This window comes from Hypanus sabinus (genome assembly GCF_030144855.1).
Source record: "Hypanus sabinus isolate sHypSab1 chromosome X2 unlocalized genomic scaffold, sHypSab1.hap1 SUPER_X2_unloc_25, whole genome shotgun sequence".
Taxonomy (NCBI): Eukaryota; Metazoa; Chordata; class Chondrichthyes; order Myliobatiformes; family Dasyatidae; genus Hypanus; species Hypanus sabinus.
Window position 1 is genome coordinate 149456 of NW_026778996.1, and position 25756 is coordinate 175211.

Here is a 25756-nt window from a genome sequence, read left to right on the forward strand (position 1 = left end):
AGAGAGTCCAGAGGATGATGTTGGGAATGAAGGGGTTAAAATATGAGGAGCACTTGGCAGCTTTGACCCTGTGCTCACTGGAACTCGGAAAAATGCGGGGCATCTCATTGAAACCTACCAAATGTTGAAAGGCCTGGATAAGGTGGATGTGGAGAAGGTATTTCCTGTGGTGGGGCACAGCCACAAAGCAGAGGGGCCACCTTTTCAAACAGAGGTAAGCAGCTTATTTTTTTATTAGTCAGGGAGTATTGGATCTGTGGAATGCTCTGCCACAGACTGCGTTGGAGGCCGAGTGTGCGGGTATATTCAAGGCGGCAGTTGATCGTTTCCTGATCAGTCAGGGCATCAAAGGATATGGCGGGAGGTCAGATATCTGGAATTGAGTGCGATCTGGGATCAGCCATGATTGAAAGGTGGCTGACTCATTGGGCTGAATGGCCTAATTCTGTTCCTATGTCTTATGGACTTATGAACAGAAGCCCACTCAATCATGATGAATCTCCTCTGCACTCTTCCAGCACAAAACATCCTTTGTACAGAATGCTAAGCGGAACTGAATGCAACTTTTCAAGAACGTTGTCAAGTCAGGCAGCATCTGTTGAGGGGAATAGAGTCGATGTTTGGGACAGAACCCCTCCCTTACGGCACTAACACAGGCCGTTCAGCCCAACCTTTCCATGCTGTCTTCCTGTCCATTTAAACTAATCCCTCTGCCTGTCTTTGACACAGAACACAGAAATCTACAGCACATTACAGGCTCTTCAGCCCACAATGTTGTACCGACCATGTAACCTACGCTAGAGACTGCCTAGGATTTCCTGATCGAATACCCCTCTATGCTTCTAAGCTCCAAGAACCTATCTAAGAATCTCTGAAAATATCCTATTGTATCCACCCCCACCATCGTTGTCGGCAGAGCATTTCATGCCCCCACAACTCTCTGTGCAAGAAACTTACCCCTGACATTCACTCGGTACCGACTTCCAAGCAGCTAAAAACTACGTCACCTCGTGTTAGTCACTTCAAGCCTGGGAAAATGCCTCTGGCTATCCACACGGTCAAAGCCTCTCATAATCTTATTACAATTACTTATGTACAGGTTAGGAGAAATATAGCTTCAACATCACCTCACAGCTCTTGAACTCAATCCCACGGTTGATGAAGGTCATCACACCAGACCCCTTCCTAACAACACTGCCAACATCCACAGCAGCTTTGAGTGTTGTATGGACATGGACCCCAAGATCTCTCTGACCCTCCACACTGCCAAGAGTCTTACAATTAATATTATATTCTGTGTTCAAATTTGACCTGCAGAAATGAATCTCTTCATCTGTGTTGAACTCCCTCTGCCACTTCCCAGTTCTGCATCCGAGGTGAGGAAATAGATTGTTGAGCCTCTGGCAAGGATCATTATGTCCTCATTCTCCACGGGAATGGTCGCGGAGGATTGGAGGGAGGCGAATGTTGTCCCCTTGTTCAAAAAGGGTAGTAGGGTCAGTCCGGATAATTATAGACCATTGAGCCTTACATCTGTGGTGGGAAAGCTGTTGGAAAAGATTCACAAAGATAGGATTTATTGGCATTTAGAGAATAATGGTCTGATCAGTGACAGTCAGCATGGCTTTCTGAAGGGCAGATCGTGTCTAATAAGTCTGGTGGAGTTCTTTTAAGAGATGACCAGGCATATAGATGAGGGTAGTGCAGTGGATGTGATCTACATGGATTTTAGTAATGCATTTGATAAGGTTACACACGGTAGGCTCATTCATAATGTCAGAAGGCATGGGAACCAGGGACGTTTGACCAGGTGGATTCAGAATTGGCTTGCTTGCAGAAAGCAGAGAGTTGTAGTGGAGGGATTACATTCGGATTGGAGGGTTGTGACTAGTGTTGTCCCACAAGGATCAATTCTGGGATCCCTACTTTTCGTGATTTTTATTAACGACCTGGATGTGGGGGTAGAAGGATGAGTTGGCAAGTTTGCAGAAGACACAAAGGTTGGTGGGGTTGTGGATAGTGCAGAGGATTGTCAAAGATTGCAGAGAGACATCGATAGGATGCAGGAGTGGGCTGAGAAGTGGCAGATAGAGTTCAACCTGGAGAAGTGTGAGGTGGTGCACTTTGGAAGAACAAACTCCAAGGCAGAGTACAAAGTAAATGGCAGGATACTTGGAAGTGTGGAGGAGCAGAGGGATCTGGGGCTACATGCCCACAGATCCCTGAAAGTTGTCTCACAGGTAGACAGAGTAGTTAAGAATGCTTATCTTTCATAACTCGAGGGATAGAGTTTAAGAGTCGCGACGTAATGATGCAGCTCTATAAAACTCTGGTTGGGCCACACGGAGTACTCTGTCCAGTTCTGGTCACCTCACTATAAGAAGGATGTGGAAGCACTGGAAAGGGTACAGAGGAGATATACCAGAATGCTGCCTGGTTTAGAGAGAATGGATGATGATCAGAGATTAAGGGAGCTAAGGCTTTACTGTCTGGAGAGAAGGAGGATGAGAGGATAAATGATAGAGGTATAGTTGATATTAAGGGGAATAGATAGAGTGGACAGCCAGCGCCTCTTCCCCAGGACACCACCGCTCAATACAAGAGGACATGTTTTTAAGGTAAGGGGAGGGAAGTTCAAGGGGGATATTAGAGGAAGATTTTATACTCAGAGAGTGGTTGGTGCGTGGAGTGCACTGCCCGAGTCAGTGGTGCAGGCAGATACACCGGTGAAGTTTTAGAGACTACTAGACAGGTATATGGAGGAATTTAAGCTTAGGGAGGCAGAGTTTAAGGGTCGGCATAACATTGTGGGCCGGAGGGCCTGTACCGTGCTGTATTGTTCTATGTTCTATGCTACTGAAACAGGGAAGGTTGTGTTACTGGCTGGATCATTTGCTGAGATTCACAATCAGGATAATTTAAGTGAAGAAGTTAAACAATGCAGGGATATGTTTTTCAATGAATACCCTGATGTGCTGGAAGTCAGCTGTAGAAATGATAGTATCACTGATGGAGAGATTTCTTTGTATGAATTTAAGAAATCCATTAATAATGCAGGTCAGGTGTCCCCAGGAAAGAGTGATATTTGAAATGATAATTGTATATAATTCTCTTCTGTGAAAATATTAATTGTTTGAATTGTGCATCTACTTTCCTCATGGAAAATGGAAATAGCAGTGCCTTTTCTAAAACCTGGCAGATCTCCATTTGATCCTTCTAGTTAAGGGCCTTTATCGTGAACGTCTTATTTATGTAAACTTGTGGAATGTATGGTAATGAAGCGCTTGAGTTATATTTTGGAAAGAGTGGTGATAAAGTGTTTTATTAGAGTGGATTTTGGAAGGGTGAAAAGACATTAGATTCAGTTTTAGGTTTGGAAGATGATATTCGGAAAGCAGAATTAAATAAAGATGTAATAGCAGGATTTCTTGATACTGAAAAGGGAAATGATATGGAAGAAAGGACTTTTGATTAAATTAGGAGTGAGGGGGTCATTGCATAATTTTACTGAGTTTTTTTTGGATGGACTGTCTAAGCACCGGTCGGCATGTTACGTTTGTGTTCCTGTGAGACAGAGAATGTGATCCAACAAGGCAGTATTTGTAGCCCTTTATTTAATATTATGCTTAATGATATTTTCTCTGAGACGGGAAAATGGGATACCCTTGGTAAAGCATAATATACAGATGACGTAGCTTTATGGATTAGAGGTATTAATTGCAATTTGCAATTAATAGGTCAAACAGTGGGCAGATTGTTGAGAATTTTAAGCTTTCAGTAGTTAAAACACATTACGTGGTTTACAAACAGCATTAATAGACTTGCACTTGAATTAAAATTATATGATTAATGTCTTGAGGAAGTGTCAGTGGTAAGATTTCTCAGTATGTGGATGAATAATAAGCTGACGGGGAAGCACCTATCAGTAAAATAATTGATAAATGTAAAGGAGCTTTAAATCTCCTCAGACATCTATGTGGGTATTCTTGGGTGCAACATGAAAATCTTTGTTCACCAATTGTATTTGTTTAATTTGATCTGCTCTTGATTATGTCTGTGTGGCTTATGGATCAGCTGCACCTTCAAATTAAAAATGTTTTATGTGATACAATTACAGACTTTAAAATTGTTTTCTAGTGCAGTAATATTGTCTCCTGTTTTGGCTTTACTGATTGCAGTGGGACAATTACCCTCAAAGTAACAGAGGTTGAAATTGATGTCAACATACTGGATTAATTTGCGGGGGCAAGGAAATGATCATCCTGTTAAAGGTGTGCTGGAGGACGGTTGGGGACATCACTAGAAGAGTGTTTTTTGTTTTGGGTGGCTGGGTTCTTATCACGCTGGGAATATGGGAGTATTTGATGATACAATATGTCCCACTGTAGCTTTCTCTGTAAGCCAACCTTGTTTTTTCCAATGACTTCAGTTGATTTTAGGTTACACGAACTGATTCGGTTCTGCCTGAGAGTCTGTGGGTTCATTAGTATATTAATGAAAGTTATTATCATACAGTAACCATTTTTACAGATGAATCAAAAGATAAGTTAACTGGGGATGTTGGTGTGGCAGTTTTTGTGTGACTGAATTGCAGGTATTTATAATTTGCTCAGAATACATTTCGGTTTTGATGAGTCTTAAACAGATCATTCTGGCAGTAGGTCAGATTGACTGTTGGAAACTTGTCAAACAGTATTTTATATATAAAGTTTGATTTATATGTCTGCACATTATGGGCCCTGCACATCACACTGTTGAGGGAAATGATGGGGTTGACTGTTTAGCAACAAAAGCTGTTAAATGTTAAGCTGTGGATATAGACCTTCCACTTAGCAAATTAGAAGCTAAAGGGTTGGTAGTGTTAAGAATTAGGGGCTTACAGCAAGACTTGTTGGATTATGGACATTGTGCTGTCTTTACGACAGTTATTTAGTTTATAATATTTTCGCTTAGTAATTTATTCGATAGTATTTTCTAGTTAGAATTAGAAGTGTTTAAAGTATATTCATTGCATGTAAAACATATCGGCATTCGATGACGTCACATCCGGTTTCGCCGCGTCTTGTGGGAAAGTACCGGTTTGAAATTAACGCGAGGGTGGGGGCTCACCACGAGGCACACCTGAGCAGAAGTTGTTTTGCAGGCATGAGAAATCACAGTGAGAGCAACGCTGTAAGTTAATAGATATCGATATATTGAACTAAGATGTTAATGCCAATCCTGTTAGAAGTACCGACGGTCGATAATGTTTATGCTTTCGTTAGTTAAAGAGTCGCGGATAGTTTGCATGGAAGTGTATTTAAAGTAGTCAATGGAGCAGGTAAACTCTGCCTGTATACTGCACCTTAGTGTAATGTAGTTATACTCACCTTTGCAAGTATTTACAATTGAAATGTGATATTAAGGAAGGAACAAATACTGTATCAATCTTGTATTGTTTTATCAACAGTTTTCACCATATGTTAATGTGAAGAGTGAACAGTAAATGGTTAATCTTACTGCGATCTGGTTTCATTGACTGGTTTATCTCGACGTTGAATTCGGCGTTATTAGTACACGCGAAGGAGAATGTTACAGACATAAAGACAGACACCTTGACATAATGCATAAACCTGTTGGGTTTATATTAGAATGGCTTAAAAAAAGGGAAAGAATATTGACATGACATAGAAATGCCCACACTATGCTTAATTATGCCTTGTATCTAATTGGAAAACTTCATTCTGTGTCGTGTACATTTTGTCATTATTAAACTATCGAAACACATACTATTTCAATGTGATGCGTATAAGGCTGAAGAAAAATCAAATGCAGTTTTCAGTGCAATCGTTGGGGGGGAGGGGGTAGATAGTTTTCAGATAAAACTTTATTAAATTATGGGATTGACTTTAAATTAATTCACAGTTTGAGCTGGAAAAGGCATGTAATTGTGTTAAAACTAAGGAAATGGCATATAAGGTAGCAAAGGTGAGTGGGATGATGGATTATTGGGATGCTCTTAAATCCAACAAAAGGCAACGAAAACAAGCCATAGGAATGGTCAAGACGAAATATGAGGGCAAACTGGCCAATAATAAAAATCAGGATACTAAAAGTTTAGTTTTCAGTTACATGAAGAGTGAAAGGGAGGTGAGAGTTGATTCTGGACCATTGGAAAATGATGCTGGTTAAGTAGTAATGGCGGACAAGAAATGGCAGATGAACTTAATGAACAAACATCACTGTCTTTTCCGATCAGCACCGCCCCCACTTGTCCCATTTAACCTGTCTCATTACGGGTGAACTTTAGGACCTGGGGGAGCTCAGGACTCGCCGCCCGCAGCTACTGCTGAATCCCCGGTGTTTGTGTTTGGTTGACGGATGCGGTGAACGAGTCAAAATTAATCGATCGACAATTCTCATGTCGTGTTTATTTCACTCCATAGAACAGTACAGAAAACAGGCCTTTTGGCGTTTCTAGTCTGTGCGGAAACTATATTCCGCTCGTCCCATTGACCTGCACCCAGTCCGTAACCCTCCAATCCTCTCCCATCCATGTACGATCCAATTTATTCTTAAAACTTAAGAGTGAGCCCGCATTTACCACGTCAGATGGCAGATCGTTCCACACTCCCATCACTCTCTGAGTGAAGGTATTCCTCCTCATGTTCCCCCTAATCCTTTCCCATTTCACCCTAAAGCCAAGTCCTCCTGTTTTTACATTTCCTAATCTAAGTGGAAAGAACCTACTCGCATTTACTGTCTATATCCCCCATAATTTTGCAAACCTCTATCAAATCTCCCCCTCATTCTTCTACGCTCCAAGGAATAAAGTCCTAACCTGTTCAATCTTTCCCTGTAACTCAACTTCTGAAGACCTGGCAACATCCTAGTAAATCTTCGTGGCAATCTTTGAATCTTACTGATATCCTTCCTACATGTAGGTGACCAGACTGCAAATTTGGCCTCACCAATGCCTTATACATACTCAGCATAACATCCCAACTCCCGTACTCAGTACTTTGATTTATGAATGCCAGGATGCCAAAGGCCTTATTTACAACCCTGTCTACCTGTGACGCCACTTTCAGGGAATTATGTACCTGAACTCCCAGATCCCTTTGGTTCTCTGCACTCCTTAGTGCCCTACCATTCACTGTGTATGTCCTACCTTGGTTTGTCCATCCAAAATGCAACACCTCACGCTTGTCTGCATTGAATTCCACCTGTCATTTCCTGGCCCATTTTTCCAGTTGGTCCAGATCCCTCGGCAAGCTTTGAAAGCCTTCCCTGCTGTCCACAACGCCTCAAATCTGGGTGTCATCAGCAAAATTGCTGATCCAATTGACCACATCTATATCACTGATATAGAAAACAAACAACAATAGTCCCAGCACAGATCTCTGAGGCACAGCACTAGTCACAGGTCTCCAGTCTGAGAAGCAATCATCCACTACCACTCTCTGTCTTCTCCCACACAGCCATTTTCGAATCCAGTTTCCAACCTCTCTATGGATATCTAGTGTCTGAACCTTCTGAACTAACCTCCCATGTTGGACGTTGTCAAAGGCCTTACTAAAGTTCATGCAGACAACATCCACAGCCTTTCCTTCATCTACTTTCTTGGTCACCTCCTAGAAAAACTCTACAACATTCACTAAACACGATCTACCACGCACAAAGCCATACTGACCATTCTTAATCAGCCCTTGGCTGTCCAAATACTTGTATATCTGATCTCTCAGAACACCTTCCAATAAGTTACCTACTACTGATTTCAGGTTCACTGGCTTGTAATTACCTGGTTTACTATTGGAGCCTTTTTAAAGCAACGGAATAACATGAGCTACCCTCCAATCCTCCGGCACTGCACCCGTGGCTGAGGACATTTTAAATATTTCTGTCAGGGCCCCTGGAATTTCTACACCAGTCTCTCTCAAGGTCCAAGAAAATATCAAGTCAGGCCCGGGGGATTTATATACATTTATTCACTGTAAGGCAGCAGGCACCTGCTCCTCTTTCATCTACAAATGTTCCATGACACTACTGCTTGTTTCCCTTCCTTCCATATACACTATCCCGGTTTCCTGAGTAAATACTGATGCAAAAAAACTGTTTAAGATTTCCCCCATCTCGTGAGGCTCCACACTCTGATCTTCTAGGGAACAATTTTGTCCCTTACTATCCATTTACTCTCAAAATATTGTTAGAAATCCATTGGGTTTTCCCTTCACATTATCTGCCAAAGCAACCTCATGTCTTTTTGACTTCCTGATTTCCTTCTTTAGTATTTTCTTACATTTGCTTTACTCTTCAAGTGCCTCATTTTTCTTTGTTGGCTATACCTTCTCCCTTTTTCTTAAACAGATCGCCAATATCCCTTGAAAACCAAGGTTCCCTATGAACTTACTGAATACATCCTTGCCACAAAAAAAAACTTTTCCCAATCCACTCTTGCTAGATCCTTTTTTATTTCCACAAAATTGGCCCTTCTCCAACTTTACCAGAACATTAAGCTGCCAGCTCTGCCCCTCCTGCCACCAAGTCTCACCAATAGCAGTAATGTCCTAATTCCACGTGTCAACAAACGTCCTAAACTCCTCTGTTTTACCTACAATACTCCTTGCATTGAAATAGCTGTACCTGAGAATATTTATATCATGCATAAAGTTTTTTTTTCATTTCCGTTTATACATGCAGTCCTCTCATGTTCCTTATCCTCCTGCACCTCACTATCTGCTCTAACACTCTGGTTCCCCGCCCTCTGTAAATCTAGATTAAATCCCCCGGAGCAGCACTAGCAAATCTACCCGCATGGATGTTAGTTCCCTTCCAGTTCAGGGGCAAACGGTCCCGTCGGAACAGGTCCCACCTTCCCGGGAACAAAGCCCAATTGTCCAGAAACATGAAACCCTCCCTCCTGCACCATCTCCTTAGCAACGTATTTAGCTGCACTCTCCGCATATTTATACTTACAGGAAATTTACTCCTGACGCCCGTCCCGGGACTCGACCCGTTTACAGACCCGGAGCGGAACCAGAGCAGATTCTCAGCCACTGGTTTGCATCCCCAGTCCGGAAGAAAGGATAAAGTTGCACCGTGAATTTATTCCCTGTGAAGGTGTGGAGATGGGACGTGGTCTCCGCGTTGTAAAATGAAACTGTCCCGGTCTCGTAACTGAGATAAACTCGCACCCTCCCGGGGATGGGATCGGCAGCTAGACGGGACTCGGGGGAGGTGAGACCACGGTCCACGTCATAATCCCGATGTAACACGTCACCATTCAGCCTGATGATCCAGAATCCGGTCTCCGGACTCAGATTGACCCGTCCATTCCTCTCCACAGACTCTGCGGCGACACCCAGCCACCAGAACCGATTCCCCGTCACCTCCACCTCCCAGTAATGTCTCCCCCATGTGAATCCCTCCGATCCCAGCACACATTCCCGGTCTGTGAATCTCTTCCCGATGTCAGGGAGATTCTTCCAGGTCTCGGTCCGTCTCACACTCTTCCGATCCTCAGACACCTCGAGATACGGACTCGCCGTTTCCAGATCCAGGGTGACAAAGACTAGGGGGAGAAGCAGAGAATTAGAGAGACCCCGGGGATCGGGGGGAGACTCGGTCGGCTCGGCCCCGGGGATCGGTGGAGACTCGGGCAGCGGGACCCCGGGGATCGGGGGGGAGACTCGGGCAGCGCGGCCCCGGGGATCGGGGGGGGGGAGACTCGGACAGCGGGGCCCCGGGGATCAGGGGAAGACTCGGGCAGCGCGGCCCCGGGGATCGGGGGGAGACTCGGTCGGCTCGGCCCCGGGGATCGGTGGAGACTCGGGCAGCGGGACCCCGGGGATCGGGGGGGGGGAGACTCGGGCAGCGGGACCCCGGGGATCGGGGGGGGGGGGGAGACTCGGGCAGCGGGACCCCGGGGATCGGGGGGAGGCTCGGGCAGCGCGGTCCCGGGTATCGGGGGGAGCCGGGCAGCGCGGCCCCGGGGATCGGGGGGAGACTCGGGCAGCGCGGCCCAGGGGATCGGGGGGAGGCTCGGGCAGCGCGGCCCCGGGGATCGGGGGGAGCCTCGGTCAGCGCGGCCCCGGGTATCGGGGGGCGACTCGGGCAGCGCGGCCCCGGGAATCGGGGGGAGACTCGGGCAGCGCGGCCCCGGGGATCGCGGGGAGACTAGGGCAGCGCGGCCCCGTGGACCGGGGGTGGTGGAGATCTCAGGCGCGGTCGCGTGGCCGACACGAATCGTTGACTCGACAAAAGCGGCTGCACAACTAATGTCTCCCCAAGGGTTTGCCGCTGGACGGAGAGCAGAGAGACCCCTGACCCTTGACTCCTCAGACAGGGGAAACATCCTCCCTCACTCCTGCCTGTTGACCCCTGAAAGAATTTTGTGTTTCCATGAGATCTCCTCTCATTCTTCGAAACTGGGAACAGAGAACAGAGAGCAGTACAGCACAGGAACAGGCCCGTCATACAATGTTCACGTTTATTTGTTAGTGTGAAGTGGGGCATTGTGATGGTTTGAGACAGTAAAGGAGGTGATAATGGGAACCAGTAGGGGAGAGATGAATGGCAGATTGAATCAGGAGGGGGAGAGGTGGAAAGCCTGTGGGTGAACTGTGTGTGTGGTCGTAATGAGAAGCTGGATGGGGCAAAGGTGGGAGACGAGGATGACTTTGTCCCCTTTCCCACAACCCCATCCCCCGCAGACCCTCTTTAGGACAGGGGATGAATTTGCAGAAACCCTTAAGTAACACAGGTCCTGATGAAGTGTTTCAGTCTGAACTGTCGACTGTTTACTCTTTTCCATAGAAACTTCCCAGCCTGCTGTTCCCCCAACAATTTGTGTGTGTTACTCTGCTTAAATATACTCAATTATTTGGCCTCCACAGCTGCCTGTGGCAGATCCACTATCCTGTGGATAAAGGAATTCCTCCGCATCTCTGTCCTAAATGGACATCCCTATAGTCGGAGGCTGTGCTTACCGTTTCCGACCCACCCACATCCTCCCAACATCAACTCTCTCCAGACAGGTGTCAGAGAGATCTGGCGAGAACCTTCATCAGGACCTGTCTTGATTGGTCAGAGTCTCAAAAGTAATGGGGAGGAGGCGGGTGAATAGGGTTGAGAGGGATAATAAATCAGCTAGTCTGCTAAACTCCAGTGAGCACAGGCCCAGAATCAACAAAGACTCCTCATGTGTTAACTCTTTCATTCCCGGAATAATTCTTGTGAACCTCCTGGAACCTCTCCAATGTCTGCACATGCTTTCCAATAGGAAGGACCAAAACTGCTCACAATACTCCAAGTGTGATCTCACCAATGCCTTATAAAACCTCAGAATTACATCCTTGCTCTTGTACTCTAATCCTCTCGAAATGAAAGCAAACATTGAGTTTGCCAATCTTACCATTGACACAAACTGCAAGTTAACCTTCAGGGAATCCTGCACAAGGACACCCATGTCCGTTTGCACCTCTGATTTTTGAGTTTTCGCCCTGTTTACAGAATTGTCTATGTGTTTATCCCTTCGACTAAAGTCGTACGTGTCTAAGTTTGTACCTGCCAAACTCTACCTCTGCTACAAGATCCTTATTCCGTATACTGGTGCATTCAAATAAGACCATAAGACAAAGCAGCAGAAGCTGGCCATTCGGTCCTTTGAATCTGCTCCGCCATCTTATCATGAGCTGATCCATTCTCCCATTTAGTCCCACTCTCCCACCTTCTCACCATGACCTTTGATGCCCTGCCTACTCAGATACTGATCAATCTCTGCCTTAAATACGCACAATGACCTGGCCTCCACTGCCGCAACAAATTCACAGATTCACCACCCTCTGGCTAAAAAAATTCCTTTGCATCTCTGTTCTGAATGGGCGCCCTTCAATCCTTAATCATGTCCTCTCGTACTAGACTCCCCCACCATGGGAAACAACTTTGCCACATCCACTCTGTCCATGCCTTTTAACATTCGACATGTTTCTGTGAGGTTCCCCCTCCTTCTTCTAAACTCCAAGGAGTACAATCCAAGAGCGGTCAAATGTTCCTCACATGTTAACCCTCTCATTCCCGGAATCATTCTAGTGAATCTGCTCTGAACCCTCTCCAATGTCAGAACATCCTTTCTTAAATAAGGAGCCCAAAACTGCACACAGTATTCCAAGTGAGGTCTTACCAGTTCCTTATAGAGCCTCAACATCACATCCCTGCTTCTATACTCTATTCCTCTGTAAATGAATGCCAACATTGCATTCACCTTCTTCACCACCGACTCAACCTAGAGGTTAACCTTAAGGGTATCCTGCACGAGCACTCCCAAGTACAATTGCAACTCAGAATTTTGAATTCTCTCACCATTTAAATAACAGTCAGCCCGTTTATTTCTTCTACCAACGTGCATGACCATACACTTTTCAACATTGTATTTCATTTGTCACTTCTTTGTCCATTCTCCTAATCTATCCATGTCTCTCTGCAGACTCTCTGTTTCCTCAGCACTACCATCCCCTCCACTTATCTTTGTATCATAAGCAAACTTAGCCACAAAGCCATCTATTCCATAATCCAAATCGTTGTTATACAACGTAAAAAGAGGTGGCCCCATCATGGACCCCTGTGGAACACCACTGGCAGACAACCAGAATGGGGTCCTTTATTCCCACACTCTGTTTCCTGCCAATCAGCCAACGCTCTATCCACATATGTAAATTTCCTGTAATTCCATGGGCTGTTATCTTCTTTAGTGGCCTCATGTCCGGCACCTTGTCAAAGGCCTTCTGAAAATCCATGTACACAACATCCACTGCATCTCCCTTGTCTCGCCTACTTGTAATCTCCTCAAAAAATTTCAATGGGTTAGTCTGGCAGGATTTTCCTTTCAGGAAACCATGCTGAGTTTGGCCTATCTTGTCATATGCCTCCAGGTACTCCGTAACCTCATCCTTGACAATTGACTCCAGAAACTTCCTAACCATTTCTCAAGCTAACAGTTCTATAATTTACTTTTTGCTTCCTTGCCCCTTTCTTAAATACGAGAGTGGCATTTGCAATCTTCCACTCGTCCGGAACCATGCCAGAATCTATTGACTTTTGAACGATCATTGCTAATGCCTCCGCAATCTCCACAGCTACTTCCTTCAAAACTCAAGGGTGCATTCTATCTGGTCCTGGAGATTTATCTACTCTTAGACTATTCAGCTTCCTGAGTACTTTCTCTGCCGTAATTGTGACTGCGCACACTTCTCTTCCCTGACACCCTTGCGAGTCTGGTATTCTGCTGATATCTTCCTCAGTGAGGACAGATGAAAATACTCGTTCAGTTCCTCAGCCATCTCCTTATCTCCCATTACAATTTCTCCAGCATCATTTTCTATCTGTCCTATATCCACTCTCAGCCGTTTTCAATTCTTTATATACTTGAAAAAGCTTTTAGTGTCTTTTTAATGTTATTTGCGAGCTTCCTTTTATGGTTCATCTTTTCCCTCTTAATGGCCTTCTTATTTTCCTTTTGTAAGCTTTTAAAAACTTCCCAATCCTCTGTCTTCCCACTAATTTTTGCTTCCTTGAATGCCCTCTCCTTTGCTTTTACTTTGAGTTTCACTTCTCTTGTCAGCCACGGTTGCATCCTTTTTCCATTCAAATTTTTTTTTCCTTTTTGGAATATATCTGTGTTGCACCTTCCTCACTTCTCACATAAACTCCAGCCACTGCTGCTCTGCTGTCCTCCCGCTAGTGTCCCTTTCCAGTCAAGTTTGGCCACATCCTCTCTCTGTAATTCTCTTACTCTCACTGTAATTTCCTTTACTCCACTGAAATACCGAAACATTGGATTTCACCTTCTGTTTCTCAAATTTCACAGTGAACTCAATCATGTTATGATCACTGCTTCCTAACGGTTCCTTCACCTCAATCTCTCAAATCACCTCTGGGTCATTACACAATATCCAATCCAGTACCTCTGATCCCCTGGTGGGCTCAACAACAAGCTGTTCTGAAAAGCCATCTTGTAGACATTCTCCAAATTCTGTCTCTTGAGATCCAGTGTCAATCTGATTTACCCAATCCACTCGCATGTTAAAATCCCCCACAATTATCTTAACACTGCCCTTCTGGCAAACCTCTTCTATTTCCTGTTGTAATCACTGCAGCTGTTAGGAGGCCTGTATACAACTGCCATCAGGGTCCTTTTACCCCTGCGATTTCTTAGCTCAACCCAGAAAGATTCTGCACCTTCCGATCCTATGTCACCTCTTTCTAATGATTTAATATCATTTCTTACCAATAAAGCCACGCCATCCCCTCTGCTTACCTGCCTATCCTTCCGATACACCGTGTATCCTTGGACGTTCAGCTCTCAGACATGCATCCTTTAGCCACGTCTCAGTGATGGCCACAAAATTATACCTGCCAATCTGTAGCTGTACGACAAGATCATCCACCTTATTCCTTATGCTGTGTGTATTTAAGTATAACACCTGAAGTATAACACTTTTTGTTTTGATTGCACTGCAACTCATTCCATTGGCTACAAATTTGCTCCATCACCTGCCTGTCCTTCCTGACATCTTTACTGCTCACTATCTTAGATTTATTTCTGTTTTCCTCCTCCTCCGCTCTATCATTCCAGTTTCCCATCCCCCTGCCAAATTAGTTTAAACCCTCCCTAACAGCTCTATTAAACATTCCCGCGATGATATTGATCCCCTTCGGGTTCAGGTGTAACCCGTACTCTGGCACCATGCGGGTATCTGTACCAGGCTCACAGATACTCCTGTCTTTTCCCCTGACTATGGAATCCCCTATGACTACCGCATTCCTCTTCTCCCTCCTTCCCTCCTGCACAACAGCGCCAGGCTCAGTGCCAGAGACCCGGTCACCATGGCCGTCCCCTGTCAGGTCAACAGCATCCGAAATGATATACTTGTTGCTGAGGGGGGCAGCCACAGGAGTGCTCTCCACTATCCGGGCATTTCACTTCCCTCCCCTGACAGTCACCCAGTTTTCTGACCCCTGTAGCCTAGGGATGACTACCTCCCTGTAGCTCCTTTCTATCACCTCTTCATTTTCTCTAATAAGCAGTAGGTCATCAAGCAGCAGCTCCAGATCCCTAACACGGTCTCCGAGGAGCTGCATCTCGGTTCACCTGACACAGATGTGGCTATCAGGGAGGCTGGAGGTCTCCCAGGATTCCCACATAGGTCACCCTGAACAAAGCACTAACCCTGCTGACATGCTACCTAATTCTACAGGAATGAAACAAAGAAATATAGATCTACTCACCCACTTACTTCACCAAAGACACGAACTTTTTAAACCGTCAGGTAATGTGCCCTGCTGTTTCCCCGTCCATCTGGGTCGATTTGCCAAGGGGAGAGAAAGAGTCGGTGCCTCGCTCTCACCTCTTCCCATTACCGCCTAAGCCCAACACTCTGCTGCCACCCACTCCGCTGCTCGCTGTATAGGGTGGTCATCTTCTTAAAATTTCGCTGTTCTTGTACATAAAGTTTTAAAAAAAAAACTGCCTTCCTTCAGAATTTAGCTCCCACGCCGCCCTTCTTGTCCCACTCTAAAAAACACCTTCAGTCGTGTATTCATCAGCCTATTCCACACTGTCCACATGAAATTCAGCAAGGCCTTTGATGTCGATGATAGACCACACGGAGTATTGTCTGCTTTTCCGGTTCCCGAATATGGGGAGGATGTCATTACACTGGACAGCAGGCTTCAGGAGGATGTTACCAGGACTGGGGGATTGGGTTAAAAGCAGAGAGTGTATAAGCTTGGGCTATTCAGCTGTAGTGTAGGATGTTCAGGTATGACCCCTTATCGAGGTAAATAATTCATAAGCAGCTTAAATAAAGTTTCTTTTTCCAAGAAATGGGAATGCAGAACCAGAGGACTCAGATTGAAAGTGAGACAGGAATTTTTTCTGAGTGCTCTATCAGGTAACATTCTTATAGAGATGGAGGTTGGTAAACGGAATTTGCCCTCAGACGCTGTAGAAACAGGTAAAAATAAAATATTTTAAAATAAATTTGGGCAGGTACACAGATGAGAAATGGTTAGAGGGATGGGGGGGGGGGGAGGCAAACAGACACAAATGGACCATGCTCAAGAAGACCTCTTGGTCTTGCAGATTGATGAATTGGGCCGTGGGTTCAACATCAATCAAACCCTCCCAGATCATCCTCCTGAGGAATCTCACCCCTGTCTGTGAAGTGTTGATGTGATGTCACGTCAGAGGGCAGCTCAGGGCCACAGAACAGACAGGCTGGGTAAGGACGGCAGATTTCAATCCTAAATGTGAATTTGTGCCTATTTCTGTGGCCGTGTGTCACACTCTGATAGTATATCCGTGTGTGTGTGTGTGTGTGTGTGTGTGTGTGTGTGTGTGTGTGTGTGTGTGTATACACTTTGAAGGAGAGTGTGTACATTGAAGAATTTGTATGTTACAGTGTGTCATCACATGTCTGGTGTGTGTTGACAATGTGTCACATGTGATTGACTTGTTTAAATGAATAAATGACTATCTCTGAAGAGATTGGTTTCCAGGTTACAGAGGGAAATAACAACATACATTGCTGAGGCTCTGACTACAATCTGCCAGTCCTTCCTGTGTATGTGTGTGAGGGAGCTTTGCCAGGCCGGTTATGCTTTGTGTGCTTCTCCTGAGATGAAATCTTGACCCATGTCAATGCTTGTTGGTGTGTCCGAGCTCATTCTTTCAATGCTTCAATGTAGTGGTCTGATCACCATAAGGCATTGGAGCAGAATTACGCCATTTGCCTATCGAGTCTGCTCCACCATTCAATCATGGCTGAACCAGACTCGATGGGCTGAATGGCCTATTTCTGGTCCTATATCTTATGGTCTAAATTTTGATATACAGCATAAAATGAAGGTGTCCTAACACTGACCCCTGTGGAACACGACTCACTGGCAGCCAACCAGAAAAAGATCTATTTACTCTCATTCGCTGTTTCCTACCAATCAGCCAATGTTCTAACCATGCCTGTAACTTTTCTGTAATACCCTGGCCTCTTCACCTGGTTACCACCTTCATGTGTGGCACCTTGTCAAAGGCCTTCCGAGATTCCAAATATACAACTTCCACTGTGTCCCCTTTATCTATCCTGCTTGTAATCTCCTCAAAGAATCCCAACAGGTTTGTCGGGCAGGACATTCCCTTAACAAAGCCATGCTGACTTGTCCTATCTTGTCCAGTGTCACCAATCATTCCATAACCTCATACTTAACAACTGACTCCAATTTCTTTCCAACCACAGGGGTGAGGCTAACTGGTCAATAACATCCTTTCTGCTGCCTTTCTCCTTACTTAAAGAGTTAAGTGACATTTGCCATTTTCCAGTCCTCTGGCACCATGCTAGGGTCCAGTGATTTTTGAAAGATCATTTGAAATGCCTCCACAATGTCTACCACAAACTCTTTCAGAACACTAGGGTGCAGTTCATCTGGTCTGTGTGACTTATGTACCTTTAGGTCTTTCAGCTTTTTGAGCACCTTCTCCCTTGTAACAGTAACTGCACTCACTTCTCTTCCCTCGCACTTTTCAACACCAGGCACAGTGCTAGTGTCTTCCACTGTGAATACTGGTGCAAAATATTTGGTTTATCTGCCATCTCTTTAACCTCTGTTATTATATATCCAGCCTCATTTTCTCGCGGTCCTATATCCACTCACATCTCTGTTTTATTTTTTTACAATACTTGAAAAACAATTTGATATTGTCAGCTAACTTGTTTTACAAAGACAGGTGTGTAAAAAGGGCCTGAAGGATCATTGGAGACCATTGCATATTTAGATGGAGACATAACTTAAAGATTTTTAATCCTCATGTATATGAAGGATGTAAGTAATAAAGTCAATTCAATTCAAATCAATTTCTTGCTTATTTTTTCCCACCCAATCCTCCTTTTAGTTCCTCTCTGTAGATATTTAAAAGCTTCCCAATCCTCTCTCTTCCTACAAATTTTTGTTTAGTTGTATGCCCTCTCTTTTGCCTTTACATTAACTTGTCAGCCATGGTTGTACTATTTCGCCATTTGAGTATTTATTTATTTTTCGAGTACATCTGTCCTCATTTTCCCAGAAACTGACACCATTTCTGCTCTGCTCTCATCCCTGCCAGCAGCTCCTTCCAATTTGCTTTGGTCAACTCCTCTCTCAGACCACTGTAATTTCTTTTCCTCCTCTGAAATACTACAATATCAGACATTACTGTCTCCTTATCAGATTTCAAGTTGTACTCGGTCATGTTGTGAGCTCTGCCTCCTAAGGTTTCTTTTAACTACTCACCTCTGGTTCAATACATAACACCCAATCCAGTAGAGCTGTTCCCCGAGTAGGCTCAACGACAAACTGCTCCAGAAAGCCATCACATTGCATTCAACAAACTCACTCCCTTGAGATCCTTTACCTACCTGATTTTCCCAATTGACCTGCATATTGAACTCTCCCATGATTATCATAACATTGTCCTTTTCATCAGCCTTTTCTATTTCCAGCTGTAATCTGTGGGCCTCAACCCACTGACTGTTGGGAGGCCTGTGTATGACTGGTGTCAATGGCATTTTTACTTTTGCAGTTCCTGACCTCAACCCACAAGATTCAACATCTTCCAATCCTATGTCCCATTCTTGCAACTGATTTACCAACAGAGCCACGTCACCCCATCGGCCATCCTTCCTTCCTTCCTTCCAGTATTACCGATACATTGTGTAACCTTGAACATTCAGCTACGATTCCGTGATGGCCACAACACCAAACCTGACAATCGTTAATAGTGCAACAAGATCATCCACCTTATTTCTCATACTCCATGTATTGGGATGTAACACTTTGTGTACTGTATCTGCTACCCTTTTTAATTCTGTATCCCTAATGCACTGATATTCACCTTGCTGGCTGCAATTTTGTCCTCACATCTGTCCGCCCTATCTGACAGACTGACTGTACGCTATCTTTGCATTTTTACCATCAGTTCTATCCCTTTACTCCACTTCCAACGCCCCCCACCAAATTTGTTTAAACCCTCCCCGACAGCTCTATCAAACATCTGTGAGAATATTGTTCTCCCTTGGGTCCAGGTGCGACCCATCCCTTTTGAGCAGGTCATTCCTCCACCTGAACAGATCCCAATGATCCAAGAACCTGAATCCCTGTCCCCAGCACCATCTTCTCAGCCATGTTAATCTGTCAAATTATCCTGTTTCTACCCTCACCAGCACGTGGCACAGGCAGCAATCCAGAAATTACAAACCTGGGGGTGCTGCTTCTGAACTTTCTACCAAGCTCTCCAAATTCTATTTTCAGGACCTATTTGCTTTTACTTCCAATATCATTGTCACAAATTTACCAAGATATCTGGCTCTTTTCCCTCCCTCTCTAAAATGCTGCGGACACGATTCGAGGCATCCCTGACCCTGGCACCCAGGAGGCAACATACCATTCAGGTGTCCCGTTCACATCAATAGATTCTCCTGTCTGTTCCCCTGACGATTCAGTCCCCGATCATGACCACTCCCCTCTTCTGCCTCTAACAACAGTGAGAGTTGCTGATCCGGAAGGGGGAAGACCTGTGTCTGTCAGAGTCTGCACTCACAGGGCACATGAAGGACTTGTGTATTTACCTCACAATCCCTGTCATCACACTGATACCTGCTTTTATTCCCTATAATATTATCATCAGTATCAAATTCCCAGCTCCTCTGGTAGATCCAAACTCATGTCCTGGTGTGTTAGTGCATTTGCCTGGGATTGGAACACAGTGGTTTACCTGCCAGTCCCATGTATTGGTTGTATTGTGACCCTGTGCTAGTGTGTTCAGGGGTCTGACATCTCCAGCTGACCATGTGACAGTGATGCCTCCCAGTCGGTGGGGTTGATGTGGAATAAACTTCAGTTCCCCTTCAGCCCAGTGTTACAGACAACCTTTGCCTCAAATTGGAACTAAATTGTGCTACATGAACAAGGAGAAATGAATCTTTGTAAGTTTTACCTCGATTAATAGCATCAAGCGTTTCTCTCAGCACTGTGTTCAACAAATAGAGGTGATCGAATTTTTCAACCGGCAGGGTCTCATTTGTCACTGACAATTCCTGGATATTGACATTAATCCTGTAAATATTAAACAGCTGGTTATAAATTGCTATTGTGAACTATTTTACAAATCCATTCAGGATTTCAGTAAAGAGCCTGTCCTACCTCCTGTTCTGACGAGTTTCCTCCTGAAATAAATAAAACACAAATCTGATTAGACTTGCACTTACTGTCCAAATCCTGAATTTCATCCAAATCATTACAAGGTGTTGAAAATTCCCACTCCCTCAATCACTCACACACACGGACAATACAGAACCACGGAGTAAATTACAGGGAAAGTTTTTGAATGTCAGACCATTACTGAGAGGATAAAACTTACAGGGAAGACAGGACAGGTTCTGCATTTTCATCTGGATATGACATCAGGGTGATAGGATGGAGGAATTTAAGATCAGTGATGTATGTGTTTGTGTGCAGGTGGAGGAAGTATCTCTATTTATGGGGAGATACTTAACAAATTCCACTAGAAATTTAGTGAAGAGGATGTGGAACTCGCTGCCACAGGAGTGGATGAAATGGAACAGCAGAGACTGACTGTCATGGGGAGGCTGGATAAACACATGAGGGACCAGAGATTTCATGGCACTGTTGCTGGTTGTGGTGAGCAAGTGACAGGAGGACTGTGAAGCAGGGAAATTTAGAGGAGAAAATGGGCCGAATGGCCTGGTTATGTTTTGAACGATTGAATGTTATCTGTAAAAGTAAAGAGACAATAATAGTTTCCCTAATCTGATGGAAACCGGATACAGAAGATAAGTCTGATGTGTGGGTCAAATTCTTTGTTCTCACTGATTGACAGAGAGACCCTCACACCAGACACACTCACAGCCTATAACTGGAAATGGGAGTTAATGGGAGTTTTAGAGGATATTTAATGTAGAATAAAGGACACCGTCAGCAGCTCTGTGTTATGATCGGAGTAAATAACTTCAGAGAAATGTGCATTCCATCCTGGGATGTACACAAGTTGTGGAAGTCCAGTTTCGAGACAATAGACAATAGACAATAGGTGCAGGAGTAGGCCATTCGGCCCCTCTAACCAGCACCGCCATTCACAGTGATCATGGCAGATCATGCACAATCAGTACCCCGTACTTGCCCTCTCCCCATATCCCTTGACCCTGCGATCTATAAGAGCTCTATCTAACTCTCTCTTGAAAGTATCCAGAGACTTGGCCTCCACTGCCTTCTGAGGCAGAGCATTCCACATACCCACCACTCTCTGGGTGAAAAAGTTTTTCAGCAACACTGTTCTAAATGGCCTACCCCTTATTCTTAATCTGTGGCCTCTAGTTCTGGACTCACCCATCAGCGGGAACATGCTTCCTGTCTCCAGCGTGTCCAATCCCTTCATAATCTTATTATTATGGGACAACAACAACCCTGAATAGATGCATCAATGGTCTGGTGAGAAACAGTTTGCTGCCATTTGTAAATGCTGTGTGTAGGAGCAACACGTCTGTTTTCTGTCTGCATTGTATTCTGTGTTACGTGTTTATTATGGTAACTCGTCACGTGAGTGGGGACGTGGTAAAAGCGAAGGGAAAAAGTTACGTATCTGTACTTTGTTCTGGGCAGGTTTGAGCTGGGGACGGGCGGATGTCATTCTGTTCTTGACCGCTGTGTTGCATCTTACTTTACAATGAATTACCCTGAAGTTTCATCGCTTCAAGATTGTATTTTGCTAATGAAGGACTGAAAGCGTATCTTGGACATTTTGAAATGTCATTATTGGAGTGATGGGAGGGTGCATCATGCAGGTATAACAACTTGTGTGAGGTCGCCAGCAGCGGCAATTGATTTGTTAGAATTGGCCTCTGTGCTGTGTTTATTTCAAATATACCATTGTTCATTTAGTGCCCTTTGACAGAAACAAATTGAAATATAATCCCGCACCTTGAGAAATATCACACTGTCTTTCTGATCCATCTGCTCCTGTAACTTTGAGATTTCCTCCTGAATAATCCTTATATTCTCTTGAATCTCCCAAAGATTTTTCTCCATTAGATTGAGAATCCTCTTCTCTTCTTCCCTGAGATCCCTGAGTAAGCTCTGCTCTTTCTCAGTGATAATCTGGCGCAGTTCAGCAAACTGGGATGTGGCGTGGGACTGAAGGCTGTGTGACTGTTCCTGTCGAAGGAAAGGTGAAGATTAATAGACTGCGTTGGTGTGTTTTGTTTCCTTTTGTCGTTAAGTTCAGTCTATTGGAGTCCATGCTACTTCTGAGAGCATTCCCGTCAACACCATTCCCTCACATTTTCCTGAAACCTATTCTCACTTATTGACCCATAAACTCCCATCTGATTCACGCACACTCTCCCCACCTTTGCAGGCTTAACGGTAATTAGCCATTCATTCCGCATGTCCTTGAGAAGTGTCGGAGTCTCTCGTGGTCACAGGGAGAGCATGCAAACTCCACACAGACAGCAGCAGAGGTCAGGATCGAACCCACATCACTGGAGCTGCGATACTCGGCTGTTCTGCATTAAATGGAGCAAAACTCGACAGTAATATCAGAAATTCCGCTCAGGAAGCCTCACCTGAACTCCGGAAATCTTCTCTTTCTGTTGCTGCTCCTTTTCCTGGAAGTCTGATTTCTTTTTTGTGAGAGAGTCTAAGGAAGATTTTAGCTGATCCTGGAAGTCAGAGAGTGAAGGAAATAGAAACAAAGATGCATCAAAAGAAACAGGTGATCAAACCCGATTATCACACAAAATGCCGGAGGAACTCAGTGAGTCAGGCAGCATCTATTCAGGGGAAATAAACAGCCGGTGTTTCGGGATGAGACCCTTCATTAGGACTGGCAAGGAATGGGACAGAAGCCAGAATAAAAAGGTTGTGAATGAGAACCAGCTGACAGATGATGGGTGAGACAACGTGAGGGGAAACGTGGGGGAGGGTGATGAAGTGAGAAGCTGAGAGGAGACAGGTGGAAGCGGTAAAGGGCTGGAGAAGAAGGAATCTAATACGACAGGACAATCGACCATGGAAGAAACGGGAGGAACTGGGCGGTTTGCGGCCCTGAGTGGTGACGAGGGAGGAGGTTAGGAGGCAGGTGTAGCACTTGTCCCGCTTGCAGGTGTCGGTGCCAGGAGGGAGATCAGCGGGGAGAAGCGAGTGGATCAGGGCGATACAGTACGTGGAGCGCGATCCGTATAGAGAGCGGAGAGTTGCAGGATGAGGAGGTGGGCTGTGGGACGGAGAGATGCTGGAATCCCTTTGGAGATGACGGAAGTTGCAGAGAGTGATGTGTTGGTAAAGAGGCTCGTATGCTGGTATGTAGGACAAAGGAGATATGTTAAGAATCAAATAACGTTAGTTTTTACCTTGTAGATTTTAACAGCTTCTGTAATCGGCTTGAAGCGGTGATCTCTGTGTTCCTGCGCGTCTCTGCAGATCAGACAGATCAGCGTCTTGTCCGTTTCACAAAACAGCTTCAGTTCTTCCTCATGTTCCTCGCAGTGAAGTTTACTTTCCTTCCCTTTCGGATTCAGGTTTAGATTTCGAAACTTTTCAGCCAGATTTGCTAAGGCCCGATTCACCCTGAGGGTGCGGTCAGCAAACACCTCTCTACATTCCGGGCAGGAGTTTCTCTCCTCCCTTTCCCAATACTGTGTGATACAAGAGCGACAGAAGTTGTGTCCGCACTCCAGTGTAACCGGATCGATGAAGAAATCCAGGCAGACGGGACAAATTACTTCCTCGCTCAAACTCTCGACCGGTCCTTTCGAAGCCATGTTAACTCCCAGCACTTCCTGATTCAGAATGCTTTCGCGTTCCGGGAGCAGCTGATCCCCTGCAGTACCGCGATTGTCCACTACGAGCGCTGCAGACTCGGGGAATCACACAACACACACACAACGCTGGTGGAACACAACAGGCCAGGCAGCATCTGTAGGGAGAAGCACTGTCGACGTTTCGGGCCGAGATCCTTCATCAGGACAGCTGGTGTGGTATACTGCGTCCGGTCTTCCCGGTGTGGCCTTTTATATATTGCTGAGACCAGACGCAGACTGGGAGACCATTTCGCTGAACACCGACGCACGGTCCACCAGAGAGAGTGCGGGATCAAAAACACATTAAACAGACAACAGATAAGAAAACGCGGCCATGGACTGCTAAGCCCGGCTACGAGCGGAGGAGGGTTGGCCGTATGTCTAGCAACCCATCTCTGAAAAACCCAATGCGACAAATACGTCAGCTGAATCTCAAAAGGTCTCATCCCTGCGGTCGGAAGGACCTTCCCCTGGAAGACGATTGAAGTCCTGCGCTGAAAGGAGAAGCCATGTGCACCCCTGGGGTTGTTCACTACTACAATAACTGTGAGGCTTCCTCAGCCAACCCGGCCTCTCCCTGTCCGGTGTATAGGATCCCTGCACTTCCAATGGTGTCCCTGTAGTCTGTAATGTGTCAGTCGGCAGCATTCCTGTACGACAGGGGTTCCCAAAGATTTCTTTAATGCCAAAGACTAATACCAATAACCGTGGACCCCAGGTTGGGAACCCCTGCTTTCCGGACATCTCGATGTGATGGCAGGACAACAAGTTTGGAGCGTCTTTCCCCGAATAGATGATCTTCCAGCAGCACTCGCTGTCCGTTTTCCTGCGCGTCCTGGGAACAGCCCGAGGATCAGTGAGCCTTCAGTCACGCAGCTGCTGTGGCACAGGCCCTTGCATCTTTCTCCACAGATCTTCGCCAGCCCACAGTCCGCAAAGAGGTGAGTGACCGTCTCGTCTCCACTGCAGTAATCTCGGGGCAGCGCGCTGTGGGAGTGATCTCCGGGCATGCAGCAAGGATCAGACTGGGAGGGGCCCTCTCGTCTCCACTGCAGTAATCTCGGGGAAGCGTGCTGTGGGACTGATCTCCGGGCATGCAGCATGGATCAGACTGGGAGGGGCCCTCTCGTCTCCACTGCAGTAATCTCGGGGCAGCGCGCTGTGGGAGTGATCTCCGGGCATGCAGCAAGGATCAGACTGGGAGGGGCCCTCTCGTCTCCACGGCAGTAATCTCGGGGCAGCGCGCTGTGGGAGTGATCTCCGGGCATGCAGCAAGGATCAGACTGGGAGGGGCCCTCTCGTCTCCACTGCAGTAATCTCGGGGCAGCGCGCTGTGGGAGTGATCTCCGGGCATGCAGCAAGGATCAGACTGGGAGGGGCCCTCTTGCCGCCAGACAGGTGAGGTCTTGCTGCCTGTTGGTGAGATCTTGTGATGAGGCATTCTGCCAGATGGTCTGGACTGTCTGCTCAGGGAACCACTCCACTGTGTCCATCCAGTCCTCCTCCTGCATTAACTGCAGGACATTCCGTGCTGACCACTGTCTGGTGTTCTTGTGGTCAAAGCTGCTGGTCTGAAAGAACTGTCACCAATTTCATTAACACAAGGTTCACATGGAGAAGCTTCCTGACTGAGACAGACACAGTCTCACGGGGTATTTACAGGGTAGGGGCAGGAATGATGATTCTCCTGGCTGGGCAGTGGAACCAGTGATCACAGACTCAAAATCCGAGGTCACCTCAGCAGGACTGAGATGAGGAGAAATTTGTCCAACACAATACAGTGAATATTTGTTTTCTCCACAAGTTTTCTAAATTAAACGGACATATTTAGGAGCTCGGCGATGTTGGGAACGTTGCAGGCAAGTGGCGCTGAG

At 45.7% G+C, this 25756-nt stretch overlaps 1 protein-coding gene across 4 annotated transcripts; it reads right to left on the reverse strand.

Moving 5' to 3' along the window:
- Positions 1 to 871: 871 nt before the first annotated feature.
- On the reverse strand, positions 872 to 23881 carry LOC132385830 (E3 ubiquitin-protein ligase TRIM39-like). 4 transcript variants are annotated; one of them, XM_059958056.1, is made up of 7 exons: positions 23433 to 23881; positions 22647 to 22742; positions 22003 to 22236; positions 20209 to 20231; positions 20003 to 20121; positions 8956 to 9550; positions 872 to 1547 (listed from the first exon to the last, which is right to left on the reverse strand). In XM_059958056.1, the coding sequence occupies exons 1-6, from the start codon at positions 23841 to 23843 to the stop codon at positions 8997 to 8999; spliced, it is 1437 nt and encodes a 478-aa protein (XP_059814039.1). In that variant the 5' UTR covers positions 23844 to 23881; the 3' UTR covers positions 872 to 1547; positions 8956 to 8996. The 4 variants fall into 4 exon arrangements, with proteins under 4 accessions (XP_059814039.1, XP_059814038.1, XP_059814040.1 ...); XM_059958055.1 differs by lacking the exon at positions 872 to 1547 and having other exon boundaries at positions 6248 to 9550; XM_059958058.1 differs by lacking the exons at positions 872 to 1547; positions 8956 to 9550 and adding an exon at positions 10051 to 10406.
- Positions 23882 to 25756: the final 1875 nt, after the last annotated feature.

Coding starts and splice junctions, on each gene's coding strand:
- LOC132385830 (XM_059958056.1), bottom strand. CDS start 23,843: ATGGCTTCGAAAGGACCGGTCGAGAGTTTGAGCGAGGAAGTAATTTGT. Junction 22,743..23,432: donor AAGCTGTTAAAATCTACAAG/GTAAAAACTAAC, acceptor TCTGACTTCCAG/GATCAGCTAAAATCTTCCTT. Junction 20,232..22,002: donor ACAGTGTGATATTTCTCAAG/GTGCGGGATTAT, acceptor TATTTATTTCAG/GAGGAAACTCGTCAGAACAG.